This window comes from Rutidosis leptorrhynchoides, chromosome 1 (assembly GCF_046630445.1).
Source record: "Rutidosis leptorrhynchoides isolate AG116_Rl617_1_P2 chromosome 1, CSIRO_AGI_Rlap_v1, whole genome shotgun sequence".
NCBI classification, from domain to species: Eukaryota; Viridiplantae; Streptophyta; class Magnoliopsida; order Asterales; family Asteraceae; genus Rutidosis; species Rutidosis leptorrhynchoides.
In genome coordinates, this window is record NC_092333.1 from 291,933,364 (window position 1) to 291,954,160 (window position 20,797).

At 31.0% G+C, this 20,797-nt stretch overlaps 1 protein-coding gene across 1 annotated transcript in view; it reads right to left on the reverse strand.

Moving 5' to 3' along the window:
- Window positions 1-20,513, reverse strand: part of LOC139870059 (protein STRUBBELIG-RECEPTOR FAMILY 8) — a 94,866-nt gene extending 74,353 nt beyond the window's left edge. Inside the window, 11 exon segments of the mRNA XM_071857914.1 lie at window positions 2,301-2,468; window positions 2,628-2,929; window positions 3,047-3,112; window positions 3,186-3,251; window positions 13,895-13,966; window positions 14,101-14,172; window positions 14,257-14,328; window positions 14,431-14,496; window positions 14,603-14,674; window positions 14,825-14,960; window positions 20,411-20,513. Of these exon segments, the coding sequence (XP_071714015.1) occupies window positions 2,301-2,468; window positions 2,628-2,929; window positions 3,047-3,112; window positions 3,186-3,251; window positions 13,895-13,966; window positions 14,101-14,172; window positions 14,257-14,328; window positions 14,431-14,496; window positions 14,603-14,674; window positions 14,825-14,960; window positions 20,411-20,513 (1,195 nt within the window).
- Between the last annotated feature and the right edge of the window lie 284 nt (window positions 20,514-20,797).

Consider the following 20,797-nt stretch of genomic DNA (forward strand, 5'->3'; position numbering starts at 1 on the left):
AAAAACTTGATGTTTTATATATAAAACTTGTTATAAAACATATGCATTGTTTAGTTACTTATATACTTTATAAACCTTTTATAAAATATAACACAATATAATTATTTAAACCTATAAACAATTATATATAATTATCCAAATAATTTATCTCAAGTGATAATATTTTAGAAAACCGATTTTCTAAAATTCAAGTGTCGCGTATTTACTTAACGATCCAATCGCTAAGATTAAATACATTTAAAGTGTTGGTAAGCTTGTTATTGGGTATGACCCGACTTGGATCATAATATATTAGCCACATTAATTAAATATGTCTCTCGGGCATACGAAAATCCTTCTGGAAGATGATGAACAAATTAATATATGTTAAATATTTATAAGTGCAAGATGCTACATGAATGAAACGGTGGAGCAGTGGTTAGAGATGTGTTGGTATTAAGCGAGAGATCTTGAGTTCGAGCCCGGTTTGTGACATTTTTTTTAGATAAGAAGAAAAAGGAAACAGAAAAACGGGTTAACTAAATTAAGTCCTAGATTAGATCAAGAAGGGAACGGACAGCGGAATGGTCTAAGGGATTTATTGGGTTAGCGGGAGGTTGCGGGTTCAAACCCGAACTTGGGCATATTTTTTAAAAAAAAGGGCTACTCCTTTGAGGTAGTTACTACTAATACTCTCATTATCATTATTTCATTATTATTATTTTTGTTATTATTATTATTATTAGTATTATTATTATTTATTATTGATTACTATTAAGTAATTATTATTATTATCAATATTAGAAATAAGATTTTTAGTATAATTAATATTATAATCATTATTATTATTACTATTAAAATATATAGTATTATTATGATGAATATGATTAGTATTATTAATATTATCATAAAAATGATACAATTTATTAGTACTTCCATAAAAATTAATATTATTATCATTTTAAAAATAGTATAACTATTATTATTAACATAAGTATATTAAAAAGGTATTATCATTATTTTTATCATTACTAATATTAACTTAGTATAATTAAAACTACTATTTGGATAAACGAATAAAATACATAGATATATATATAACACATATAACACAACAAAATATTTTTAAAAAAATAATAATAACATCATTAATAAGTTATATATATAAACTTATTCGATTACGAGTATGTGTATTAATATATATACACAAATGATATAGGTTCGTGAATCCGAGGCCAACCCTGCATTGTTCAGTGTCATCCTATGTATTTTTACTACAAAATACATTATGTGAGTTCATTTTATTCCCTTTTACTCTTTACATTTTTGGGACTGAGAATACATGCGCTGTTTTCACAACTGCTTTATTAAATGCTTTTGAAATATATTTTGAACTGCGAATACATGAACTACTTTTATAACTGTTTTACGAAATAGACACAAGTAATCGAAACTACATTCTATGGTTGAATTATCGAAATCAAATATACCCTATTTATCATGTTCGATGTTTTCCCGGAATAATGGCGAATTTATCATGTCTGATGTTTTCCCGGAATGATGGCAAATTTATCATGTCCGATGTTTTCCCGGAATGATGGCAAATTTATCATGTCAATTTATCATGTCCGATGGTTTCCCGGAATGATGGCGAATTTATCATGTCCAATGTTTTCCCGGAATGATGGCGAATTTATCATGTCCGATGTTTTCCCAGAATGATGGCGAATTTATCATGTCCGATATTTTCCCGGAATAATGGCGAATTTATCATGTCTGAAGTTTTCCCGGAATGATGGCAAATTTATCATGTCCGAAGTTGTCCCGAAATGATGAGAATATTCTATATGCAATTTGTTAAGGTCGATTACCAGGTGTTCAATCCATATGAATGAATTTTTATGCATAATGGTTATGGGAAATGGGAATATTAAATCTGGTGGTCTATTAAAATGATGAATTTTATTGTTTACGATAAACCTATGAACTCACCAACCTTTTGGTTGACACTTTAAAGCATGTTTATTCTCAGGTACGAAAGAAATCTTTCGCTGTGCATTTACTCATTTTAGAGATATTACTTGGAGTCATTCATGATATATTTCAAAAGACATTGCATTCGAGTCGTTGAGTTCTTCAAGATTATTATTAAGTCAAATATAGTTGGATATATTATGAAATGGTATGCATGCCGTTAAATTTCAATGTAAAGAAAGTTTGTCTTTTAAAAACGAGTGCAATGTTTGTAAAATGTATCATATAGAGGTCAAGTACCTCGTAATGAAATCAACTATTGTGAATTGTTTATAATGTATATGAACGGGTCCTTTCAGCAACGGTGTATGAACTAGTGGTTATAGGGGGTTTCACTCTATTTGTAGATCTATATTTCTCGCGTTCAAATGTCGAGTTTTCTGTTGGTGGCGGCTTCAAATCAATTAGGCTGCTAACTGTTGGTTTTGCCCTCTGCTCTTGAATTTCTGCATTAACTGCAATGACGTTTTTCGAATGCTTAGAATATTGTTTTGAACAATACCAAGAATCTATCGAACATAATTTCACTTCGTTTTAAGTTATGTGACCCGAAATAGTATTTGCAAGAGACTTCAAAGATAAAACTTTAGAATGGAATTATTAATGAGACGAACCTTTCTCATTACTGATAGGAGGGTTTAATGTAGAAGTTCGTGCAATATTTTCCTTCCTTTGCCCTTTCTTAAAGAAGAAAAGAAGCACAAGAAGCAAAAGAAGTATAAAGAATGCAGATCCCAAACTTATGCCTAAAATAGCTCCAATTCCAAATTTCTTTCCATTGCTCGTGTTTGACCTGGGCATACGTGTACCTGATGGGGGAGAACAGGGCCGACTGTTACGAGGTTTACCAGGAGGCGGTGTAGTGTACGGAGGCGGAGGAGGAGCAGGTCCATTGTCAAATGAATTCCCATCGTATCTGTTCATTTTTAAAAATGCTGAGAGTAATAAAAACCTCGTATACGTTGGAAAACGACACATAAGCCACACAATTTATAACAATATTAATTATCAATATTTAAATATAACAGCTTACATAAAAGCAGGGTCGAAAAGAAGATCTCGTGGTATCCATCCTCTGAAGTGATTATTTACTACATTTCTGTGTATATATTAAAGGAATAAGATAAGTAGCATAAAGCATGATGGCCAGTGTATAAAAAATTTGAACTTACACATCAGTCAAAGGAAGACCACTTAGTGGATTTAAAGAGCCTGTTAATTGATTGTTCTGCACATGACTGCCATAAACAAAATCTGTGATGACCCGGGAATTTTCGACTAAATTTAAACTTAATCTTTATATGATTTCGATACGATAAGCAGAATCTGTAATGTTGAATCTCAAGGATTTTAAAATATGTTCATACATTCATTTAACCTCGACCAAATTCTGACGATTCACGAACCATTATTTAATTAGATATGAATATGTATATGCACGTATATCTATATATTATAACTTGAGAATATTAATGAGGTATTAAACGTGTAATACTATACATGAACGTATTTGTTTCAATATGATTATCGATGGAACTAGAAGATAATATCAAATGATTGATTTATCAGATACATTTTATGATTACGAGTCTCTGTTAAGGGACCCACTATGATTTAAGGAAATCTGTTCCTTTTAACAGTATTCAGAATAATTAGTAAGGTAATTTACAAGTAAGAACAAAAGTGTCAATTAACGGAAACTAGACAAGGGTTAGTAGAGATTCCCGTTTGATTTTCAATTTATGCCTTACAATAATTGTCTCGTGACTTTTGATAAGATAACTATTTAGCTTTCATATTATTTAATGTGAAAGTGAAATTATGAAATATAGATAACTTAGAAAATGGATATCGACAAGTTAAGTAAATCGACGTTTCATGTAAAAATAAATTCATGCACTTAACTACCCATTGGATCTTAGTCGACGATGCACGAACAATTGTTGTAAATAAATATGTATATATATATATATATAAATATATATATATATATATATATATATATATATATATATATATATATATATATAAATGTATGTATATAAAATAATTTGAAACTAAAAAAAATATAATTTAAACATTAGATTTAAGTATGTAAATAAGATATAAAATAATTAAGTGTAATTCAAAATGAAATTATATATATATAATATGATTTCTATATATAATTATTATTATTATTATATGTATACAGTAATTTATGTTAAGATGTAAGTTATTATGTAATGTAAATTTTATAGTTATATTACATAATCACTAATATGTAATACTAATATATTGAATTTAATTAAATATAATTGTTATAATAATATTATTATTACTTTCAATATTAATATCAATACTAGTGTTATTGATATTATTTTAAATATATAACCAATAGATACGAATTTGATATATATAAATTGTTATAGTATTATTATTATTAATATTATTATTATTATTATTAACAATATTAGTATTATTATAATTAGTATTATTATTAATAATGTTACTGTTATAAATTTTATAGTTATTATTATCATTATTATTATTATTAATATTATATTATTATTATTACTATTATATTATTATAGATGTTGTTATTATTATTTATAATATTAATAGTATTATTAATATTATAGATATATTTATTGATATTAATGAATAAGATTAACTATAATATATAGATACAAATATATAAATATATATAATTTATATATGCAGATAAATACAGATATGGATAAATATTATATTAAGACAAATTATATAAATGTAAAAATAAATATATTACGCGTTATTTAATCTGTTATTTACTCTCTTGTTTTTCTGTTGGTCTGTGATTGAGTGTCGATCCTTTTCACTAAATAACAAATCTTAATACTGTTTTACTTATTCGATTACAAATCATATATGGTTGTCTGTTTCGAATCAGAAAGGGAAAACAGAAAAGAAAAATAAGAAGAAAACTCGTTCATTCTATAATATTCTCCTTTTTAGCCAAATATCGAATTAGAGTCTTATTCAAAAATCTAATAATGAAATTCTATTAGAAAGGGTTCGTTTAATCTATCTGTAAAGTCCCAAGTCTAAATTTTAACTAACGAATTCGAATTTCGGAGTCAAACTTCTAAATACAAAAGTCAACTGTTTTGTTCTTGAAGAAATTCAAGTTTGTTGTTGCGAATTACTTGCAATTTACGATACCAATAGTTTATAGGAGTGGATTAAAATCTATTTTATGTTATAAGCTTGGTCTCAAACTTTCTCTAATTCGATTTCAATTTTGTTTCTTGCAAATCAGCGACTGCAGCATACTTTATTTTTTTTTGTTGTTTGCTTTGTTTATAAATAACACACAAATTTTATGTTATACGAGTTGATTATAAGTCTTGAACAAAATTGTGTAATTGTTTTCATAATCTCTGTGACATTTTGATTATTGGATTTTGTATGGAGAAGATGGAATGTTTTCAGAAAAATAATCGATACACATATATATGGGATGCAAATATATTCAGAAAATGGGCAACAGCCCAATGGTCCTGAGTGTTAGCGGGTGTACGAGAGGTTGGGGGTTCGAATCTTGTTTGCGGCTGTTTCTATATCCTATAATCTATTTCTTATCGAAAATCCTTCGTCTGATCGTACGAGATCAATCCTTCAACCAGTTCGAATTCCTCGGATTTCGACAGCCATTCCGACATGGAGTTTCACCTAAGATCCGAAAGCAGTGTCATCAAAATGAATCAACCAAATCAGCCATCCCCAATTCATCTGATGGATTCGTAGTCGACTTCATCAATAGAGACGCGAAGAAGGCGATCCCTTCCATTAACCGAATCTACCTCTTGACGATGAACCTGAAGCACTTACCGGCGAACCAGTCCGAAACACCATTTTCACCCTCATTTCCCGAATATCTCAACACGATTATATTCTATCCACAATTCTAAACCTTATTCAGCGGCTCGTTCCAACCGACAATCCTTTCGGAATAATGGAAGAAGTCAACAAGCTTCGCGCTCGAGTAATCAATTTGCAGATTATGGTGCAAAACTTACCAGCTTCAGCAACAACATCAATACGATTACCACCAACAACCCAAGGTTTCAACGTCACACGCCTCAACGTCTCATTCGGTACCTCGAATATAATCATCGTTCTACGAATCATTCTACATAAACTATCTTCGTCCTTCATGGAAATTATGTGATCTTTAATGTTTTAGAGATTATGTACTCTAGTTTTAGCCGTAAATCTGATGAGTTTAATATCACATTGACTCATTAAATCCATGATTAAGTCTGAAGAAAATATATATGTATATATGTTTTCATAAAGATTGTAATTAAAAATTCTTTTGTACAAACTGTTAATGGTGAAAATATTTTAACGGGTAGGTAATACCCGAGGAATATTCAGATTTCACATTAATAAGTTACACTGTACATTCTTCGAAGCTGATTCAACAGTCGTTTACTATCCTACTTACATCCACCGATATACAAATTCGTTCACCACAGAATAACCATATTCATCCAATTTCATATTGGGAATTTGATTTATCAGAATCCAACAAGTGGCATAATGAAGAAAACATTTGACAAAGTAAAATTTGTTAGAAACAAACAAATTAACTATGAGAAATTTTGTTAAGAATCCACGCTAACTGTTCCTACCTAATTGTTCCCAGCTAACTGATTACACTTTATTTATCGCAATTTAATTATCGCAATTTATATTCTCGCAATTTTATTTATCGTCATTTATTTTCTGTTATTTATTTTACGCACTTTAAATATCGGGACACGTATACAAGGTTTTGACATATCATATCGACGCATCTATATATATTATTTGGAATTACCATAGACACTCTATATGAAGTAATGATTGAGTTCTCTATACAGGGTTGAGGTTGGTTCTACAATAATATATATAGTTTGAGTTGTGATCGAGTCTGAGACGAATACGGGTCACAATACGTATTAATTAATTCGAATATTATATATTAAATTATATATGAATTTTCGAATTGCTAACTGTGGACTATCAATCGAGGACTACCAACATTGGACAATTAAAATGAATTAAAATATTGATTATAACATATGAAACTAAATAAATCTTCAAGTTTGCCACTTGGTTTCACCCTAAAACCTCATATGTATCTTGACGATTACAATCTGCGTCCAAACCTTTCGTAATTCTTGAAAACACCTCAATCGAAAGGATGAACCAACCGCATTTCATCTACGGAAGAAAAGATTGATGCATATAACTTTTCACCTGAGAAACTCTCGGCAACTGAGTAAACGTTTAAAACGTAGCTATGCTAATTTCTTTGTGTTATTATTACCCAAAATAACTTTGCAATCCCTTTCCAAATTAGCAAATTTTGTCACATCTCCAGCAAGTCAACTTTGATTTTTTTGTTTGAAACAACCTTATTATAACCTTGATTTATATGAGTACTCTTTTATTGTTACCGGAGAACCTTTTATTATATTCCATCATATTACCAGCAGATGTACCAGCAACCTCGTCGCTCCTTGGTTTAAATCTCTCCGACAAATCACTAAATTTATCTATTGAAGTCTCATCATGTACTCATCCGCACCTTGTAAAGAGAATTGCCGTACCAAATATCGAGAATCAGTAATCAGTATTTTGAAATCTCGCAGCATGTCTATATCAACAGTTATATGTAAACATATAACATTTATCTCTTAGAATTATGATCTTTCATCTGAAATCCTGAAAAGCACTCAGTCTACAAATCAAATACTCTGAATGTTGAAAAAGCTTAATGAAGCAGCAGAAACCGTAGACAACCGTAAATGACCTTAATCATCGGAAGTTGATGATAAAGAATTGTAGGTTGGCAAAGCTCAGAAAAAGTTTGAAACTAAAAAACTGATTGAGCAAACTATGAAGGAAGCCGTGGACAAATCACAAAGAATAAGTTTGACTTCAAAGAATCTAAATGATTCAGTACCTGCTGAAGTCATTTACGAATACCTTGCTTTTGACTCCAAACTCTTGCGGACAAAAATTTTCTTCACCATCCTTCGATATTAGAAATTCCAAGATATCATCATATCTTTCATTATAAATATCCTCCATATTTCTGAAGATATTTTTATAACTATTCTTATCTGAAATCATTAATCTCTTCGTGCTATCAGTGTTACATCATATAGAAACTGTTAGTTTCTATATTCTGTAAACTTTCGAGCTTAAAATATGAATGTTATTGGAGTAATGTTGGGAACTGAAGCATGAGTTAGTATAATATAATGACACTTGATCAACGTGATTATATTACAGTAAGTCATGCTGAGTTTCTAATGAAACGTGATGATTCACAGACTCTAACGTCATCATGTGCAATGTTACACGACTCTTGTATTCTATTTAAACCTCTAAAAAATAAGAAAATATTCCTTAATGATTCGGCCTTTTCCAGGGTATTCTGGTAATTTAACAAATCAAGATCTTGCCATTACCATTCCCTTCTTAGAACATTAACAATGTTCATTCTGAAACTTATATCTACGAATTCTGGACCATTACAAGAGATGCCCAATCGCAAGAAGAAGAAACGAAGGGACAACGCTCCGAAATAGAAAGTGGAGTATAAATCTCCGCAAATAGGAGGGAGTATTAGCTGTGGATAACAATGATTATAGGAAACAAAAATAGGGATATTGAAATATAAGGGGAGATATAAAGCCCAATAACAACACGGAAATTACAGACCGTGTATATCAATATTTATCGCAACATAAAGACACGGGAGAATTAAAAACACTATAACCCCAAGGACGAAGTAAAAAAATACAGATTCCTCCGATGGAAGCTGGAAAAGGAGAATGATTGTTGCAATAGTCAGGATAAGGACAAGGATCAGAACTGGATTAAGCATTTTCACAATCTTGTGGATGTAAGAACAATGAAAGAAAGTATAGGAATGGTGAAAATTATGGAACGGGAAGAGTTTAATTTATAATGGAAATATCAGACAGAGTAATTGATGCAGATCACTGTATTTAATTATAGAGATCTTAATTTCCTTACTCGCTGAAGAGTCAAATCTTTTAGATTTCGAAGATTTTATTTAAATCCCTTGAATTCCTGAATTCAAACCAGACTCCTTCAAAAGTTAAGATGCATCTTATTCTCTAAATTCAACCCAGGCAACGTCAAAAGTTAAAACGAAACTTCACTTATTCATTTCACTCTTTTGTGATAGCTTCATTCGTGCTCTTCGAATAATCGAATTATTTTATCTGTATTACTCAATGATGATAAAACTCTATTTATCAACTCAATTGTCGTCATGAAAACATTTTTATTGTTAACCATGACCACCTCACTCAAATTTCGGGACGAAATTTCTTTAACGGGTAGGTACTGTGATGACCCGGGAATTTTCGACTAAATTTAAACTTAATCTTTATATGATTTCGATACGATAAGCAGAATCTGTAATGTTGAATCTCAAGGATTTTAAAATATGTTCATACATTCATTTAACCTCGACCAAGTTCCGACGATTCACGAACAATTATTTAATTAGATATGAATATGTATATGCACGTATATCTATATATTATAACTTGAGAATATTAACGAGGTATTAAACGTGTAATACTATACATGAACGTATTTGTTTCAATATGATTATCGATGGAACTAGAAGATAATATCAAATGATTGATTTATCAGATACATTTTATGATTACGAGTCTCTGTTAAGGGACCCACTTTGATTTAAGGAAATCTGTTCCTTTTAACAGTATTCGGAATAAATAGTAAGGTAATTTACAAGTAAGAACAAAAGGTCAATTAACGGAAACTAGACAAGGGTTAGTGGAGATTCCCGTTTGATTTTCAATTTATGCCTTACAATAATTGTCTCGTGACTTTTGATAAGATAACTATTTAGCTTTCATATTATTTAATGTGAAAGTGAAATTATGAAATATAGATAACTTAGAAAATGGATATCGACAAGTTAAGTAAATCGACGTTTCATGTAAAAATAAATTCATGCACTTAACTACCCATTGGATCTTACTCGACGATGCACGAACAATTGTTGTAAATAAATATGTATATGTATATATATATATATATATATATATATATATATATATATATATATATATATATATATATATATATATATATATATATATATATATATATATATAAATGCATGTATATAAAATAATTTGAAACTAAAAAAATAATAATTTAAACATTAGATTTAAGTATGTAAATAAGATATAAAATAATTAAGTGTAATTCAAAATGAAATTATATATATATAATATGATTTCTATGTATAATTATTATTATTATTATATGTATACAGTAATTTATGTTAAGATGTAAGTTATTATGTAATGTAAATTTTATAGTTATATTACATAATCACTAATATGTAATACTAATATACTGAATTTAATTAAATATAATTGTTATAATAATATTGTTATTACTTTCAATATTAATATCAATACTAGTGTTATTGATATTATTTTAATTATATAACCAATAGATACGAATTTGATATATATAAATTGTTATAATATTATTATTATTAATATTAATATAATTATTATTATTAACAATATTAGTATTATTATAATTAGTATTATTATTAATAATGTTACTGTTATAAATTTTATAGTTATTATTATCATTATTATTATTAATAATAATATTATTATTACTATTATATTATTATAGATGTTGTTATTATTATGTATAATATTAACAGTATTATTAATATTATAGATATATTTATTGATATTAATGAATAAGATTAACTATAATATATAGATACAAATATATAAATATATATAATTTATATATACAGATAAATATAGATAAATACAGATATGGATAAATATTATATTAAGACTAATTATATAAATGTAAAAATAAATATATTACGCGTTATTTAATCTGTTATTTACTCTCTTGTTTTTCTGTCGGTCTGTGATTGAGTGTCGATCCTTTTCACTAAATAACAAATCTTAATACTGTTTTACTTATTCGATTACAAATCATATATGGTTGTCTGTTGCGAATCAGAAAGGGAAAATAGAAAAGAAAAATAAGAAGAAAACCCGTTCATTCTCTAATATTCTCCTTTTTAGCCAAATATCGAATTCGAGTCTTATTCAAAAATCTAATAATGCAATTCTATTAGAAAGGGTTCGTTTAATCTATCTGTAAAGTCCCAAGTCTAAATTTTAACTAACGAATTCGAATTTCGGAGTCAAACTTCTAAATACAAAAGTCAACTGTTTTGTTCTTGAAGAAATTCAAGTTTGTTGTTGCGAATTACATGCAATTTAGGATACCAATAGTTTATAGGAGTGGATTAAAATCTATTTTATGTTATAAGCTTGGTCTCAAACTTTCTCTAATTCGATTTCAATTTTTTTTTCTTGCAAATCAGCGACTGCAGCATACTTTATTTATTTTTTTATTTTTTTGTTTGCCTTGTTTATAAATAACACACAAATTTTATGTTATACGAGTTGATTATAAGTCTTGAACAAAATTGTGTAATTGTTTTCATAATCTCTGTGACATTTTGATTATTGGATTTTGATGGAGAAGATGGAATGTTTTCAGAAAAATAATCGATACACATATATATGGGATGCAAATATATTCAGAAAATAGGCAACAGCCCAATGGTCCTGAGTGTTAGCGGGTGTACGAGAGGTTGGGGGTTCGAATCTTGTTTGCGGCTGTTTCTTTTTAAGGCCTCTTTTGAGGTAGTTTCCATATCAAAATTTGTATTTGTATTTGTATTTGTATTTGTATTTGTATTTGTATTTGTATTTTTATTATTATTTGTATTATTATTATTATTATTATTATTATTATATTTATTATTATTATTATTATTATGGTTGTTGTTGTTATTATTATTATTATTATTATTATTATTATTATTATTATTATTATTATTATTATTATTATTATTATTTTTGATTACTAATTATTGCTATTACTAATAAGTATTATGATTATCGCTAGTATTATAGTTATTATTATTATTATTGTTACCAATGAAAGTATTTGTCACCAATTATTATTATTATCATAATTATAATTACAATTATGACTACTATCAATAATATTGCTATAACTAATATTATTATCACTAATAGTATTATTATCGAGTATTATTATTATTATTATTAATATGATCATTTAGTATTATTATAAGTATTATAACCATTAAAATTATCATTAATATTAGTATCGGTATCATTTTAGACGTATTATTATTATTAACAAAAGCACTACTATTAAGATTACCATTCGTAAAAAGATTGTTATTATTATTAATAAGCATTAAGTATTAACATCAAAAATTATTATTTGTATCATCATTATTATTATTAAATTATTCATTATATTAAAAATTACCGATATTATCATTATTAATATAGTTATTATTATTACTAAGATTATTTTTACCAAAATTATTATTTTGTTTTCATCTAAACTATTATTTTATTATTATCAGCATTATCTATATCAATATTACTAAAAATAATTACGTATATGAAAATAAAAGTTTTAAAGATATTATTAGGATTGTAAGTATGTTTTTAATCAAATTAACAAAGTTTATATAAATATTCACATATAACATGATAGGTATTTTTATTAAGATACTAATCAAATATATATCAATATAACTATATAAATATTAAACATTTTGAATATATACATAATATATAAATTAAGGATATAATAAATAAATTGGTTCAGTTACAATTAAATGTTTTAATATATATATATATATATATATATATATATATATATATATATATATATATATATATATATATATATATATATATATACAAATGATATAGGTTCGTGAATCCGAGGCCAACCCTGCATTGTTCAGTTGTTAAATGTCTTCATATGTATTTTTACTACAAAATACATTAGGTGAGTTTCATTTGCCTTTTTACCCTTTATATTTTTGGGCTGAGAATACATGCGCTGCTTTTATAAATGATTTACAAAATAGACACAAGTACGTGAAACTACATTCTATGGTTGAATTATCGAAATCGAATATGCCCCTTTTTATTAAGTCTTGTAATCTAAGAATTAGGGAACAGACACCCTAATTGACGCGAATCCTAAAGATAGATCTATCGGGTCCAACAAGCCCCATCCAAAGTATCGGATGCTTTAGTACTTCGAAATTTATATCATGTCCGAAGGAGGATCCCGGAATGATGGGGATATTCTTATATACATATTGTGAATGTCGGTTACCAGGTGTTCAATCCATATGAATGATGTTTTTGTCTCTATGCATGGGACGTATGTTTATGAGAAATGGAAATATGAAATCTTGTGGTCTATTAAAATTATGAAATGATTATTTATGTTAAACTAATGAACTCACCAACCTTTTGGTTGACACTTTAAAGCATGTTTATTCTCAGGTACGAAAGAAATCTTCCGCTGTGCATTTGCTCATCTTAGAGATATTACTTGGAGTCTTTCATGACATATTTCAAAAGACGTTGCATTCGAGTCGTTGAGTTCATCAAGATTATTATTAAGTCAATTATAGTAAAATATATTACGAAATGGTATGCATGTTGTCAACTTTCGATGAAATGAAAGATTGTCTTTTCAAAAATGAATGCAATGTTTGTAAAATGTATCATATAGAGGTCAAGTACCTCGCGATGTAATCAACTGTTGTGAATCGTTTATAATCGATATGGACTTCGTCCGGATGGATTAGGACGGGTCGCTTCAAAATCATCACGAGGATTACAAACATATTGAACCAGTTTTTAATATACGAATAGCCAATTAAAAAGATACTCACAAAGTAGAAATGCTTGACAATGTACTCAGTGAATTTGGTAGATCACCAGCTAAGTCATTGTTTGAGAGATCCCTGCATCACTTGTAGCAGGTTAGAATATTGGTAAAATTATGCTTGAAACAAGAATGTAAATTTATATGGATTTAAAATTTTTAACTTATGTACCAGACAAAATATGGTCTGTAAGTATTGCACCTCAAACTTACAATGTAGTGAGACTTGTCAGGTTATTAAATATATCGCCAATATTCTGAGAGAGCCCATTGTGACTGAGATTTCTGGAAGCCAAAAGATAATAGGATTAAGCTTTCTGGTAAATAGTAAGATGCATAGTAGTCACTATATAAGGGTAAAGCTCTCACAAGTAATTCAGGTTATACATCAACGAAATGGAATACGGGAGATTTCCACTTAAATTATTATTTGCAAGATTCCTACGTGGTTGAAAACACATATTAGCAGCAGAATCATATAATACAAAAATCAGAGAAAATAAAAAATGATCCACCAAAATTAAATTATTTTAACAGCATTACAAGCTAGTAAGATTTGGAGGTAGCTGATATGGAAGTGCATCGTGAATGTTGTTTCCACTTAAATCCCTAAATTAAAAGCACAAAAAAAAAAAAATAAAAAAATTAATCACAAAATTCATTACACAAAACCTTTGTAGGTTAGTCCTTCAATAATTCAAGATTTTGTACTTACAATGTTTTAAGTGACGTAAGGCCGGACAACATATATCCCAATGTCCCATCAATCGCTAAGTTTGGAAGTTGACTGTCAATACAACAACAACAACAACAACAAAACAACAAATCCAATTTAATTAAACAGAGCAAAAAACTAAATCGTTAACCATGGGATACAGTGTATGCAGTAAAAATTTACATTGCATATATTATAAATGAGGTTCATGAAAAAACTCACATGGAAACAACAGCACTGCCCTCACACGTAACACCTCTCCATGACTCTCCTCCACATGGATCACCAACATTTGGTTTCCAATTCGTTAGCTGTGCAGCATTGTTTAAAGAGGTGTACAAAACCCCTAGTGCTTCAACTGCAACACACAAGCAAACAAAAACTATTATTATGCCCTACACAACTTAACCACCTGCAACCAGCATGCATAAGGGTGAGGTTCAATACATAACCAAAAAACTACATAACCAACTAATGTTCATAAAAATATAAGCACAATGGTGCACATTAATAGAGTTTTGTATTTGTGCACAAAAATATACTTGCGCACAATGGTGCACATTAACAGAGTTTTGTATTTGTGCACAAAAATATACTTGCGCACAATGGTGCACATTAACAGAGTTTTGTATTTGTGCACAAAAATACACTTGTGCACAATGGTGCACATTAAAAAAAATTCTGTATTGAACCTTTGGCGCATGCATAAACCTCATTCTTAAACCTAATAACACAACACCTCTATAAAAATATAGCGAAAAAAACCTAATCCGACAGAGAGCACAAAATCATAAATACAATTGCTTGACTGAGATTAAAAAAAATAATAATACTTTGTTGTATAGATCTCATTCCGAAACTAACTAAATATTCAAAATATGAAATTATTCAATAATCATAAATAGCATATAAATATGTATACAGAGAATATTAAGTATAAAGAAGAAATGTAAGTAAGCATAAATGTTGGAAACTAAACTTGATTGTGGGCTATTTGTTTTGGATTTGGGCTTGCAAGTATATAACTATTTTGGATCAAGATTATAGCTCATTATGTAGAAACTTCTTGTAATATGTAGTAGTGAAAGTGTGTAGAATGTGTGTAGAATAATCTTGTAAAATATCTAGGTCTAGAAATACTAGGAAATATCTAGATAGTAGTAGATGATGGAGTGATCTAGACTACTCCATTGAGTAGTATAAATAGAGGGCTTCACCCCTCATTTGTAATTAAGCAACAAAGCAATTCAATAAGCAATAAAAGAAGAGTTTTCAAGATCAATCAAACTTCTAAATCATCAATCCTCTCTTCCACAAATAATATACATAACCTCCTATTTCTAACAAATTGGTATCAAGAGCTAGGTTCGACAAGATGATAGCCAACAATGTCATCACATTTCCTCGCCTCACAAAGGATAATTATGATCGATGGAGCATCCAAATGAAGACCTTCCTAGGTGGACAAGACTTATGGGAGATTGTGGAGGAAGGCTATGAGGAACCTGCAGAAAAAGGTCCTCTCGGCAAGGAGAAAAAATTAATGAAGACGAACGATCAAAAGGCTCTTTCCATCATCCAACAAAGTGTAGATGATGGAGCTTTTGAGAAAATTGCAAGTGCAACCACCGCCAAGAAAGCATGGGAGATCTTGGAGAATTCTCACAAGGGAGTTGAAAAGGTGAAAAAGGTTCGACTACAAACACTACGAGGTGAGTTCGAATCCTTAAATAAAAAACACTCAGAATCAATTTCCGATTATTTTACAAGAGTCTTGGCGATTGTCAATCAATTAAAGAGGAATGGTGAAACTCTAAGTGATGCAAGAGTCATTGAGAAGATTCTTAGATCATTAGATTCAAAATTCGACTATATAGTCGTAGCCATCGAAGAATCTAAAGATCTAGAATCAATGACTATCGATGAACTCATGGGTTCACTACAAGCCCATGAAGTGAGGTTCAATAAGAATAATAAGGAGCCATTGGAGCAAGCTTTACAAGCAAAACTGTCTTTCAAGGAAGAGAGCAGTGAAAAGACTCATCAAACGAGTCAACGAGGTCGTGGTCAAGTACGTGGCCGAGGACGAGGACAAGGATATATCAAACGTGGAGGTTATAGTTCTTACAGAAATGAAGAAAGAAGTCAAAATTTTCACCCGACAAGAGGTCGCGGGAGAGGCTACACAAGTAGAAGGCCAAGGTATGACAATTCTCAAACCAAATGCTATAATTGTCATAAATTTGGCCACTATGCTTCGGAATGCGAGAAGTCAAACAATTACGTGCAAGAAAGAGCAAATTTAGTGCAAGAAGATACCGAAGCCGTGAAAAATACTTTGTTACTAGCATGCAAAGGTGAAGATAACGGAGAATCAAATTTATGGTATCTCGACACGGGTGCAAGCAACCATATGTGTGGTGACAAAAACATGTTTGTGGAGTTAGACGAGGTAACTAGTGGAAATATCACCTTCGGAGATTCCTCTAAAGTCCCAGTTAAAGGCAAAGGTAAGATTCTCATCCGCTTGAAAAATGGAAGGCATCAATTTATCTCTAACGTGTATTATGTGCCTAATATGAAGACGAATATACTAAGTATTGGACAACTCTTAGAGAAAGGCTATGATATTCACATGATAAATCGTACTCTTTATTTAAGAGACCAAAAAGGAGGTTTGATTGCTAAGGTGCCAATGCCAACGAATAGGATGTTCATGCTAAATATTCAACATGACATTCCAAGATGTTTAAAAGCATGTTTCAAAGATAATTCTTGGTTTTGGCACATGAGATACGGGCACTTAAATTTTGGAGGGTTAAAATTATTATCAAGTAAAGGAATGGTGAAGGGTTTGCCTCCAATTAATCATCCGGATCAAATATGTAAGGGATGCCTTCTAGGAAAGCACTTCCGAAACAGTTTTCCAACAGAAGCTTCTAGTAGAGCGAAGAAACCTCTAGAACTTATTCACACGGATGTGTGTGGACCCATCAGCCCACCGTCTTTTGGTAAAAATAGATATTTTATTCTATTCATTGATGATTTTAGTCGAAAGACATGGGTCTATTTTCTAAAAGAGAAGTCGGAAGCTTTTGGAATGTTCAAGAAGTTTAAAGCATTTGTGGAGAATCAAAGTGGTCTCACCATAAAGGCGTTGAGATCCAATCGTGGAGGAGAGTTCACATCCAAGGAATTCAAGAAATTTTGCCACAACAACGGGTTACGACGTCCTCTAACTCTTCCGTATTCACCTCAACAAAATGGTGTTGCGGAAAGAAAAAATAGGACCATTCTTGATATGGCCCGGAGTATGTTAAAGAGCAAAAGGATGCCTGAGGAGTTTTGGGCTAAGGCAGTGGACTGTGCGATCTATCTATCAAATCGCTCGCCCACTAGAAGTGTCAAGAACAAAACGCCCATTGAAGCTTGGAGTGGAAGGAAGCCCGGCATCTCACACCTTCGAGTGTTCGAAAGTGTGGCATATGCTCATGTGCCAGATCAGAAGAGGACAAAACTCGATGATAAAAGCGAGAAACTCATATTCGTGGGTTATGACTCAAGTTCGAAGGGTTACAAGCTATACAATCCCAAGAATGGTAAAGTAATCTCAAGTCGAGACGTGGTGTTCGATGAAGAAGCAACATGGGATTGGAATGTTCCCGAAGAGGAGAACTACGACTTTCTCCCTTATCCATTCGAGAGTACTGCAAAGAATGAAGAATATCTAGAAGTTCAAGAACCTTCTAGTACATCATCTCCGCACTCTCCACATACTCCAACCACTACACCTAATGAAGTAACACCAACATCAGGAGGAGAATCAAGTAGGCTACAACATCACACAAGGAGCATTGAGGAGTTGTACGAGGTAACACAGCCTATGGAGGATCTATCATTGTTCTGCCTTCTTGCCGATTGTGAGCCAATAAGCTATGAAGACGCAACAAAAAGCCAAAAGTGGAAATGTGCTATGGACGAAGAGATTCAAGCAATCGAGAAGAATAATATGTGGGATCTTGCCACACTACCAAAGGGACATAAGGCTATTGGTGTAAAATGGGTGTACAAGGCCAAGAAGAATTCCAAAGGTGAAGTTGAAAGATATAAGGCAAGGTTGGTGGTGAAGGGATATAGTCAACGAGCCGGCATAGACTATGACGAGGTATTTGCTCCCGTCGCTCATCTAGAAACTATAAGATTGATAATCTCACTTGCGGCTCAGCATAATTGGAAGATTTATCAAATGGATGTCAAATCCGCGTTCCTTAATGGCCACTTAGAAGAAGAAGTCTATATAGAACAACCTTTGGGATACATCGTGAAAGGCCAAGAGAATAAGGTGCTGAAATTGAAAAGGGCCTTATATGGGTTGAAGCAAGCACCTCGAGCATGGAATAGCAGGATAGACAAGTATTTCCAACAGAATGGCTTTACAAAATGCCCACATGAGCATGCTCTCTATACCAAAGTAAGCAAGGAAGGAGATGTTATGATTGTGTGCCTATATGTGGATGACTTGATATTCACCGGTAGTAATTCCAAAATGTTTGAGGAGTTCAAGAAAGCAATGGTTCGGGAGTTCGAGATGACCGACATTGGACTTATGGCTTACTATCTTGGGATCGAGGTAAAACAAAAGAAAGAAGGAATATTGAGGTGCTCAAGAAGTTTAAGATGAATGACTGCAAGTCAATGAACACACCGGTGGATTGCAATCTCAAATTGTCAAAAGATGATGAAGGATACTTGGTGGATCCAACACAATACAAGAGTTTGGTTGGAAGTCTGAGGTACCTAACCTGCACGAGGCCAGATATTCTCTACGGAGTTGGACTAGTAAGTCGATACATGGAAGCACCTACAATAAATCACTTGAAGGCGGCTAAGAAGATACTTCGCTACATCAAAGGTACGATTGACTATGGCCTGTTTTATTCGCCTTCTGAGCACTTCAAGCTAGTTGGATACAGTGATAGTGATTGGGCTGGAGACATAGATGATCGTAAGAGTACGAGTGGTTTCGTGTTCTATATGGGAGATACGGCGTTCACATGGAGCTCGAAGAAGCAACCCATTGTGACTCTGTCAACGTGTGAAGCCGAGTTTGTAGCAGCAACATCGTGCACCTGTCATGCAAAAGGAAGCTACAGAGATATATGTGGATAACAAGTCTGCGATTGCTCTAGCAAAGAATCCAGTCTTCCATGATCGAAGCAAGCACATCGATACGAAATACCATTACATCAGGGAGTGTGTTACAAATAAAGAGGTGCAGATAAAGTACGCGAAGTCACTTGACCAAGTTGCTGATATTTTCACAAAGCCTCTAAAACACGAGACGTTTAAGAGATTACGAAATATGCTCGGAGTAACGAAATCAAGTTTAAGGGGGGCTGTTGGAAACTAAACTTGATTGTGGGCTATTTGTTTTGGATTTGGGCTTGCAAGTATACAACTATTTTGGATCAAGATTATAGCCCATTATGTAGAAACTTCGTGTAATATGTAGTAGTGAAAGTGTGTAAAATGTGTGTAGAATAATCTTGTAAAATATCTAGGTCTAGAAATACTAGGAAATATCTAGATAGTAGTAGATGATGGAGTGATCTAGACTACTCCATTGAGTAGTATAAATAGAGGGCTTCACCCCTCATTTGTAATTAAACAATAAAGCAATTCAATAAGCAATAAAAGAAGAGTTTTCAAGATCAATCAAACTTCTAAATCATCAATCCTCTCTTCCACAAATAATATACATAACCTCCTATTTCTAACAATAAATAATTTAATTAAATGAGTGTTTACAATCGGTTGGATCAGTAGTGGCGTGAACGGAGCTTAACGAAACTCAGATGGCTGCAACAAAGTTGAGTAACAGAAAATAGTGATGACGGCGATTCGTCACCATTTTTGGTATGACCAATATTAAGCAGAGTTTGACCTAAAATTGGATGAAGAAGAAGAAGAGAATGCAGTAAACGAAGAGTGTGTGTAATGAAGAAGAACAGTTGGTAGGTTTTGCCATTTAAAAAATTAATTAAATAAAATTAAATAGTTTAAATGAATGAATGAGTAGAGATAGAAATACAGGAATAGAGATTCGAAACTTGAAATGCAGAGAGTAGTAATAAAGAAGAGAGTGAAGTAGGAGCAGCATACAGGGAAGGTGTCGGCTACTGTTTCATTTATTTG